At 43.0% G+C, this 10,621-nt stretch overlaps 1 protein-coding gene and 1 long non-coding RNA gene across 2 annotated transcripts in view; both read left to right on the top strand.

Annotated features, from left to right (window-relative positions):
• The window catches only part of LOC102253434 (myomegalin), a 164,954-nt gene that overhangs the window by 121,012 nt on the left and 33,321 nt on the right, over positions 1 to 10,621 (top strand). Inside the window, exon 24 of the mRNA XM_014550095.1 lies at positions 3,336 to 3,424. Coding sequence (XP_014405581.1) covers positions 3,336 to 3,424 — 89 coding nt within the window. The remainder of the gene's footprint in view (positions 1 to 3,335; positions 3,425 to 10,621) is intronic.
• On the top strand, positions 4,074 to 9,767 carry LOC106728288. The gene is made up of 2 exons (XR_001364566.1): positions 4,074 to 4,773; positions 9,248 to 9,767. It is a non-coding gene; the product is annotated as an uncharacterized LOC106728288 (long non-coding RNA).

The following is a 10,621-nucleotide window of genomic DNA, read 5'->3' as shown; positions in this document are numbered from 1 at the left end:
TATATATACACACACACACATATATGCATAATAATTAAAATTTTGCCAAGGATTGTATAGTATTTTAGAGGTTTGCTTTATTTCTGTGTATTTTATCATCAGATCGCTGGCAGAAAATAATTTTCTAAATCTAAAAAGGGAAGGTTTTGGTAACACTTCAGTATGTGTGTTTCAGAGCCTAGAAACTTGCAGGAATCACAACTTGAGAACTATTATTGAAGCCTCAACAGTTTTTAATAAAAATTTCAATCTAACACATAAAACTTAACCCTGGAGAAGGAGAAGCAAGTTAAATCTGAATGAACAGATTCTTAGCTTTCAGAGATTCTAAAGGTGACAGACTATTTTATTTCACATTCATGAGAAATAAGTAGTAGGTTTATTAATACAAAACATAGCACCTTTAAATTAGAAATTTAAAGTATTCCAAGTTAGTTTTGAAGATAGTGTTTTGTTGCCTTGTAAAAGCTTAGAAAGGGGTATTTTGCACAAAAGAAGTTCTTTTATTGTAATTATTTTAAAAAACCCCAGAAGGTAACGGAAAGAGGGATGTCTAATGTGTAAAACATGTAGGACCTTGTGTGGGATAACATTCATCCCAATATTCTCTATAATTTTTTTATTCCACCCCACTCTAACACTAAAAAGCTTTCTGCATTCTAATTCAAGTTGGTGAAAGGCTGAGCAGCACTTAACACTGTCCTGGAGGAAATACAGGGACTATAAACTAGCTTAAAAATAAATAAATACATACATAAATAAATAAACATTAAGGAAAGTAAAAACCCTGTGTAGTGGAGTGTTGGGATGAAATGGGCATTCTTGCTTGGTCTCCCTTTAATTCCTAATGAGTTCAAAACCATGGTATCCTGCTCCTGAGTGAATTAAAGAGACAGCATTATCTAGAAAGGTGGATGTGGCATCAGGAAGGTGGCAGAGGTAAGTGGAGGACAGAAAGTTAGACAAAAACTTTCAAAACCAGTGACAACCACCTATTCTGATTCCCCACTAAACCTTACTCCTGAAACCTAGTCTGGAATCATCTTGGGATGTAAGCCCAGAATGGCTACATAACTCACCAAAAATGGTGTGGGGATGAGGATCCTGACCTCACAGAGCTGAGCTTTCTTCAGTCACAGGCCAATGCTCAACAGTAGGAACCATGAAAAGTGTGTTTTCTTAATCTGCCACTGAGTGGGGCAATTCATTTTTCTTGGCAGGAGAAAATAAAGATTCTGATTTGTACTGTTGTACAGAAAAAAAAATTGATAGTAAGCATAATACGTGGTGTCCCAAAAAAATGTATACACACTTTAACAGCTGGTAGCTCAATTTTTTAAAATGTATTTTAACAAACACTGCCTTTATAATTATTCAAAGTGTGTGTGTACATTTTTTGGGGGACGCCCTATATATGATACAGATGTCCTCAAGTGATTTAGCATCCTGGATTCAGTGAATTTCCAAACAGCCAAAGCTTAGGGAGTGTGTTCATTCACTCTATACAACCAGTGTCCTGAGCCAGATGTTCTGGGGCTGGTTTAAAAGATTAAGTAATGGAAATACCTATTGTGCACTGTCCGCCAGGGAACTCCAAAGATGTTGAGTGGTAGAGGTCCCTTGTAAGTAGGGCTTTATTGAACAGGTACTGCCTTTATCCAAAGATAACACACCATTCACGATGAAGATCAGTGAGTGAATCCTAAGATGAAGCTGTTAGAACAGCATGCCTACTACCTTTTTGTACTTTAATGAGATTGGCCCAGACCATTGCAAACATCTGGCACGAACTTGCAGATGCCGAGATGGAATGCGGGTGTGACCCTCCCCATTCACCTCATCTGCAGATGCTACTGAATGCTCGTTATTCACGCAAGGCCTTTCATCCAGGGATGTCTGAGCTCAGAAGCAGGGTCTTGAGTCTTGAAGAAGCAAAGGTACAGATCTGACTTGTCATTAGAAGGAACAGTGACCTGCCTCATGAAGTTCAGACACTTGTCTTGTCAGAACCTTGGACATGCCACCTAATCTCTTCGAGGCCCAGGTTACTACTCAGAGGTCAGAAGAGTTTTAACCAGGTTGGTTGCCAAGGTCAGGGTCACAACTAGATCTCTAGGTTCTCTACCTTGGGCAGGTTCTGTAAGACCCAGAGAGTGTCAAGGTAGATTTTCTTTGGTGTTCAAATGAATTAACCACTATAAATTCCTACACTTTACAGAAGAAATCTGTAATGTGGGCCATAGGCCTTAATCTGAAATTGGATGGATAGACTGTCTTATTCTAACATGTGAAGAGGAAGAAATGTCCTAGGTTTGTACTGTCCAATATGGCAGCCACTAGCTACATGTTTGAATTTTAATTTAAGTTAAGCTATTTTAAATTAAAATTTCAGTTCCTCAGTCACACTAGTCATATTTCCAGTGCTCAGTAGCCACTCACATGTGACCAGTGTCTACCGTGTTGGGCAGTGCAGACATAGAGTTGCAGAAAGTCTATTGCTCAGCACAGCTCTAGACCTTTGCCCAGATCACCAACTGCAGCTCCTTGTCCCTTAGTGCAGGGCATAGATGCTTGTGCCCTAGGGCAACCATGTCCATCTTTGGGGAATGAAAATATGGATTAAATCCCATTTGGAAAAAGCAGTGCAAGAACCCTTCAGGCAATGGATGTTGGCATTGAGCAAGAGTCTGAGAGATGGGATGGGGGGTGTTAAAGAATTAAGAAATACCTGTGCCTTGGGCCTTGACTAGACCTGAGCTTCTGTAGGACACAGGGCCCCTAGAGGAGGCTTCCTCAGAGAGATTGTCACCCCATGCACAGCTGATCCCAGTGATGGAAAAGTATGAGAGGAGCAGGACTGCCCTAGTCCCCAGAAAATCGGGGACCCTGTCCACATTCAGTGGTGGGGAAAAGGGTAGTCATGCTGGGCCCATGTTACAGAAGAGAAACTTGTTACATAGCAAGTCAGAGGCAGAAGGCGGGGGGGGCGGCGGGGGAGGGCAGCAGGTTGTAATTCAGACTTTCTGGAAATAAGTGAAAGGGTAACCACCCTGACAGTGGGCTCCTTAGGTACAGGTCTGTGCAATCAAAGCCAGCTTATGTTTTGAGGCATAAGCTTGAATGTTAGTAAGAAAATACCAGTGATACAGTGAGAAGGCTTTTCTACAGATTTGGCACGTCGGTTCTGCCTTTCCTGTCAGCCCTGCTGGCCAGGGACCCATGCATATGGGGAAGGGAAGAAATCAGAGGCAGATGGCAAAAGGAGTGACATTTTAGCTGCCATCTGGAAGCCACCTGTGAAGGGAATCACCTTTCTCTTTTGGACTTATTTCCAGGTGCAGCTGCAGGGGATGACACCGAAGATGCGAGCACCGAGTTCACGGACAGCATTGAGGAGGAGGCTGCACACAACAGCCACCAGCAAGTAAGTCTGAGTCAGGTTCTGGGTCCCAGGGTGGAAGACTCGTAACTCTTTGGGGTCTGGTGCTTTCCTGCAGCTCTTGTGGACCGAGCGTGAGAAGCTATCTTTTTATATAAACCACTTCCCAGTCTTCTCCCTGCCCTCCCTGAGCTCCCCAGCCACTTTGCCAACCTCTATCTTCACTCCATTTTTCTCTCCAATACACTCTTTTGCTTTTACTCCTTCTGTTTCTTACCCCTGCTCTCTCTGCCCCTTCACTGGCCTTTGTCCCTATGTACCATCTATAGCTGTAGCTCCAAGAGAATTTTTACTTATAACGAGACCACAGACACTTTCCCTCTTGGGCTTTTGTAACTGAAACACACCACTGAAGACAGAGAGTCAAAGAAAGGCTACTTGGGGAGGTGGCAGGGCCTGCGACCTGCTTTGGGAGAGTGCTCTCTGAGAAAGTCTAAGAGGATTGGATCATTCTCAGTGAAATCTCATCATACAAAAGAGAACTTTGTTGGGAAATCTGACAAACCACCCAGGTCATGGCACATCAGTGACCAAGAGATGGCACTTCAAGAGCAAGCCCCTGTCAAACCTCAACTTGGAACTCAAGGCTGAAACACTGTTCTCACCAACCATCAATGATGAAAAAAAAAGCATATTCTCAAGCTCAAGAATGTAATGGCCTGGACCTCAGAGATTAAGTCACCAGTAGTGATCCCTGACACTCACTGGTACTCCTTTGTGTCTCCACCTTGCCCAGTGACATTTAGCCATCACATCTCCTACATGGACCATGCCCGTGACTTAAGGAGAAAGTGGATTTTTGGTATCTGTCCTTCTTGCAGAAGCAGCTGGGTATTTCCAGTGATAACTTTCTTGGGGGTATTAGGAAAACTATAGGGGAAATGAGGCTTTCTGAGTCTGCCTGTACATCCGCACAAGAAAAAGAGGAGACATCTAATAAACCAACAAGAAGAGCCCAAGGGAGCAATCCCCAACTCTTGCAGGATTTGGCACAGTCTTTGGTTCTTGACATGAGTAGTTGTCTGGAATATCTCAAGTCCTCAACACAGATTATTTACCTTCTATCAAGATCCTCTCTTTATTGCTCTAGACATACCTGACCCTTGCTTTCCCCTTGAGTTTCTGCATGAGCTCTACTTACCATTTTACTTTAACAGCTTCTTCTGAGTCCTCCTAGCCAATGCTTGTAACTTTACTTATGTACCCCACAGCCCCTTTGCACTGGTCCCTCTGCCTCTCGCTTCCTGATTTCACTGAGGACTCTGGGTGAGCGAGAGGGATCTTCAGGATGACCAAATGTCCACCCTAAGACAGCTATATTGGGATGTCAGCAGGTTATTGCTACTGTGGGAAGGATTGACCTTAGGATAAATGAACAAGAGACACATAAGACAAGAGCCAGGTTCTGAGAAGTCCTTCATTCTAATTCTCAGTTGTAGGCAAACTGGTTAGTAAAGTCATTTCTTCCTTAACCTTCTTTCCTATAGTCTGCATGGAGACAATGACCAGAGCACATTTTGAGAAGGTCAGTTCAACCCTGAAGTAAACCTTTACACTGGGGCATTTGTATTTTTCTTGCAACATCTTCCCTATTACTTGGCATAGGAGATAATAAATTATGGGTTAAAAAACCTTTGGATTGGGGCTTGGCTCATGATTGACAGGATATCTTTCGTAAGCACCATTTTGCTTTCCATCACCTTTTCTTGAAACTCTAATCTTCAGTTTGGGGTAAGAGGTGTGTGAAATCATTGTAAATTTACTTCAACTTTTCTGGAGCTTGAGGGTGTGACTCTTCTGCCACAAATTAAATAAAGCTTGTTTTGCCATAACTGTTTTGTGTCCAGATTCTCAAAAATGTGTTTGCTTGTATCCAGGGAAATAGTCCGTTGAGATTAGGTTCTGAGCTTCTTTTAGTTGTGTCCTTAGAAGGTTGGCTTTGTTCTCGACACAAAGCTCCCTTCCTACCTCAGGCATACACACAAGTCCCCTAACAAACACACCCAACTTTGTGTTTCTTCCAAGGCAAGAACCACCTTTTGGCTACAGCAAGTAGCTTTATCCTTATGTATGAACTCACCCACCTCAGGAAGTCTCAGGTCCAGCCATGGTGGTAATTTCCAGTCTCAATCAAATGTAAAATCTATAATAAATACCTAGGGAATTCCTGGGAAAGAAACTAGCATAATCAGTTATTATCTTTCTTCTTTGAACTTTTGCAATGGAAAAAAATTAATCAAGAATCAAGATTAAAATCAAAGGAGAGAAAAATGAGTAGACTTAGTGTGATGAACTTGAGAAAAGAATAGTTTTAATGCCCCTAATGCTATCAGAGAACTGATTTACATTATGAGAGATGTGAAGCAATAAGGTAAAAGCAACACAACTCTCTTCAAACAAGAGATCAGAGCTGCATGTAGACCTGCATGGGGTTAATGGAAATCCAGCACACAAAACTTTCTGGAAATAAGTGAAAGGGTAACCACCCTGACAGTGGGCTCCTTAGGTACAGGTCTGTGCAATCAAAGCCAGCTTATGTTTTGAGGCATAAGCTTGAATGTTAGTAAGAAAATACCAGTGATACAGTGAGAAGGCTTTTCTACAGATTTGGCACGTCGGTTCTGCCTTTCCTGTCAGCCCTGCTGGCCAGGGACCCATGCATATGGGGAAGGGAAGAAATCAGAGGCAGATGGCAAAAGGAGTGACATTTTAGCTGCCATCTGGAAGCCACCTGTGAAGGGAATCACCTTCTCTTTTGGAACAGCATGCCTACTACCTTTTTGTACTTTAATGAGATTGGCCCAGACCATTGCAAACATCTGGCACGAACTTGCAGATGCCGAGATGGAATGCGGGTGTGACCCTCCCCATTCACCTCATCTGCAGATGCTACTGAATGCTCGTTATTCACGCAAGGCCTTTCATCCAGGGATGTCTGAGCTCAGAAGCAGGGTCTTGAGTCTTGAAGAAGCAAAGGTACAGATCTGACTTGTCATTAGAAGGAACAGTGACCTGCCTCATGAAGTTCAGACACTTGTCTTGTCAGAACCTTGGACATGCCACCTAATCTCTTCGAGGCCCAGGTTACTACTCAGAGGTCAGAAGAGTTTTAACCAGGTTGGTTGCCAAGGTCAGGGTCACAACTAGATCTCTAGGTTCTCTACCTTGGGCAGGTTCTGTAAGACCCAGAGAGTGTCAAGGTAGATTTTCTTTGGTGTTCAAATGAATTAACCACTATAAATTCCTACACTTTACAGAAGAAATCTGTAATGTGGGCCATAGGCCTTAATCTGAAATTGGATGGATAGACTGTCTTATTCTAACATGTGAAGAGGAAGAAATGTCCTAGGTTTGTACTGTCCAATATGGCAGCCACTAGCTACATGTTTGAATTTTAATTTAAGTTAAGCTATTTTAAATTAAAATTTCAGTTCCTCAGTCACACTAGTCATATTTCCAGTGCTCAGTAGCCACTCACATGTGACCAGTGTCTACCGTGTTGGGCAGTGCAGACATAGAGTTGCAGAAAGTCTATTGCTCAGCACAGCTCTAGACCTTTGCCCAGATCACCAACTGCAGCTCCTTGTCCCTTAGTGCAGGGCATAGATGCTTGTGCCCTAGGGCAACCATGTCCATCTTTGGGGAATGAAAATATGGATTAAATCCCATTTGGAAAAAGCAGTGCAAGAACCCTTCAGGCAATGGATGTTGGCATTGAGCAAGAGTCTGAGAGATGGGATGGGGGGTGTTAAAGAATTAAGAAATACCTGTGCCTTGGGCCTTGACTAGACCTGAGCTTCTGTAGGACACAGGGCCCCTAGAGGAGGCTTCCTCAGAGAGATTGTCACCCCATGCACAGCTGATCCCAGTGATGGAAAAGTATGAGAGGAGCAGGACTGCCCTAGTCCCCAGAAAATCGGGGACCCTGTCCACATTCAGTGGTGGGGAAAAGGGTAGTCATGCTGGGCCCATGTTACAGAAGAGAAACTTGTTACATAGCAAGTCAGAGGCAGAAGGCGGGGGGGGCGGCGGGGGAGGGCAGCAGGTTGTAATTCAGACTTTCTGGAAATAAGTGAAAGGGTAACCACCCTGACAGTGGGCTCCTTAGGTACAGGTCTGTGCAATCAAAGCCAGCTTATGTTTTGAGGCATAAGCTTGAATGTTAGTAAGAAAATACCAGTGATACAGTGAGAAGGCTTTTCTACAGATTTGGCACGTCGGTTCTGCCTTTCCTGTCAGCCCTGCTGGCCAGGGACCCATGCATATGGGGAAGGGAAGAAATCAGAGGCAGATGGCAAAAGGAGTGACATTTTAGCTGCCATCTGGAAGCCACCTGTGAAGGGAATCACCTTTCTCTTTTGGACTTATTTCCAGGTGCAGCTGCAGGGGATGACACCGAAGATGCGAGCACCGAGTTCACGGACAGCATTGAGGAGGAGGCTGCACACAACAGCCACCAGCAAGTAAGTCTGAGTCAGGTTCTGGGTCCCAGGGTGGAAGACTCGTAACTCTTTGGGGTCTGGTGCTTTCCTGCAGCTCTTGTGGACCGAGCGTGAGAAGCTATCTTTTTATATAAACCACTTCCCAGTCTTCTCCCTGCCCTCCCTGAGCTCCCCAGCCACTTTGCCAACCTCTATCTTCACTCCATTTTTCTCTCCAATACACTCTTTTGCTTTTACTCCTTCTGTTTCTTACCCCTGCTCTCTCTGCCCCTTCACTGGCCTTTGTCCCTATGTACCATCTATAGCTGTAGCTCCAAGAGAATTTTTACTTATAACGAGACCACAGACACTTTCCCTCTTGGGCTTTTGTAACTGAAACACACCACTGAAGACAGAGAGTCAAAGAAAGGCTACTTGGGGAGGTGGCAGGGCCTGCGACCTGCTTTGGGAGAGTGCTCTCTGAGAAAGTCTAAGAGGATTGGATCATTCTCAGTGAAATCTCATCATACAAAAGAGAACTTTGTTGGGAAATCTGACAAACCACCCAGGTCATGGCACATCAGTGACCAAGAGATGGCACTTCAAGAGCAAGCCCCTGTCAAACCTCAACTTGGAACTCAAGGCTGAAACACTGTTCTCACCAACCATCAATGATGAAAAAAAAAGCATATTCTCAAGCTCAAGAATGTAATGGCCTGGACCTCAGAGATTAAGTCACCAGTAGTGATCCCTGACACTCACTGGTACTCCTTTGTGTCTCCACCTTGCCCAGTGACATTTAGCCATCACATCTCCTACATGGACCATGCCCGTGACTTAAGGAGAAAGTGGATTTTTGGTATCTGTCCTTCTTGCAGAAGCAGCTGGGTATTTCCAGTGATAACTTTCTTGGGGGTATTAGGAAAACTATAGGGGAAATGAGGCTTTCTGAGTCTGCCTGTACATCCGCACAAGAAAAAGAGGAGACATCTAATAAACCAACAAGAAGAGCCCAAGGGAGCAATCCCCAACTCTTGCAGGATTTGGCACAGTCTTTGGTTCTTGACATGAGTAGTTGTCTGGAATATCTCAAGTCCTCAACACAGATTATTTACCTTCTATCAAGATCCTCTCTTTATTGCTCTAGACATACCTGACCCTTACTTTCCCCTTGAGTTTCTGCATGAGTTCTACTTACCATTTTACTTTAACAGCTTCTTCTGAGTCCTCCTAGCCAATGCTTGTAACTTTACTTATGTACCCCACAGCCCCTTTGCACTGGTCCCTCTGCCTCTCACTTCCTGATTTCACTGAGGACTCTGGGTGAGCGAGAGGGATCTTCAGGATGACCAAATGTCCACCCTAAGACATATTGGGATGTCAGCAGGTTATTGCTACTGTGGGAAGGATTGACTTTAGAATAAATGAACAAGAGACACATAAGACAAGAGCCAGGTTCTGAGAAGTCCTTCATTCTAATTCTCAGTTGTAGGCAAACTGGTTAGTAAAGTCATTTCTTCCTTAACCTTCTTTCCTATAGTCTGCATGGAGACAATGACCAGAGCACATTTTGAGAAGGTCAGTTCAACCCTGAAGTAAACCTTTACACTGGGGCATTTGTATTTTTCTTGCAACATCTTCCCTATTACTTGGCATAGGAGATAATAAATTATGGTTTAAAAAATCTTTGGATTGGGGCTTGACTCATGATTGACAAAGTATATACCTATTGGATGAAGGCTATCTTGCGTAAGCACCATTTTGCTTTCCATCACCTTTTCTTGAAACTCTAATCTTCAGTTTGGGGTAAGAGGTGTGTGAAATCATTGTAAATTTACTTCAACTTTTCTGGAGCTTGAGGGTGTGACTCTTCTGCCACAAATTAAATAAAGCTTGTTTTGCCATAACTGTTTTGTGTCCAGATTCTCAAAAATGTGTTTGCTTGTATCCAGGGAAATAGTCCGTTGAGATTAGGTTCTGAGCTTCTTTTAGTTGTGTCCTTAGAAGGTTGGCTTTGTTCTCGACACAAAGCTCCCTTCCTACCTCAGGCATACACACAAGTCCCCTAACAAACACACCCAACTTTGTGTTTCTTCCAAGGCAAGAACCACCTTTTGGCTACAGCAAGTAGCTTTATCCTTATGTATGAACTCACCCACCTCAGGAAGTCTCAGGTCCAGCCATGGTGGTAATTTCCAGTCTCAATCAAATGTAAAATCTATAATAAATACCTAGGAAATTCCTGGGAAAGAAACTAGCATAATCAATTATTATCTTTCTTCTTTGAACTTTTGCAATGGAAAAAAATTAATCAAGATTAAAATCAAAGGAGAGAAAAATGAGTAGACTTAGTGTGATGAACTTGAGAAAAGAATAGTTTTAATGCCCCTAATGCTATCAGAGAACTGATTTACATTATGAGACATGTAAAGCAATAAGGTAAAAGCAACACAACTCTCTTCAAACAAGAGATCAGAGCTGCATGTAGACCTGCATGGGGTTAATGGAAATCCAGCACACAAAAAAAGTTGAGTTATACCCTGACGTAATAGAACAGATGAATTAGAAAATGGGGGGAAGGGGGTGAGAGAAAAAAGCTATAAGAGATACAATTAACAATAGACTTAAAGGATTTATACTACCACCACACATACTTGGGGTTTTATTGGGGGAGGGAGGAAATATTAACTTTCATGCATTTGTATTTAAAATTTAAAGACAAATTAGCCAAAGTAAGCTCCCTTTGACCTGAAAATATGAA

Source organism: Myotis brandtii, unplaced genomic scaffold, assembly GCF_000412655.1.
Source record: "Myotis brandtii unplaced genomic scaffold, ASM41265v1 scaffold582, whole genome shotgun sequence".
In the NCBI taxonomy this organism is placed as follows: domain Eukaryota; kingdom Metazoa; phylum Chordata; class Mammalia; order Chiroptera; family Vespertilionidae; genus Myotis; species Myotis brandtii.
The sequence above is the reverse complement of the archived record's forward strand: the minus strand, read 5'-3'. Positions and strand labels throughout refer to the sequence as shown.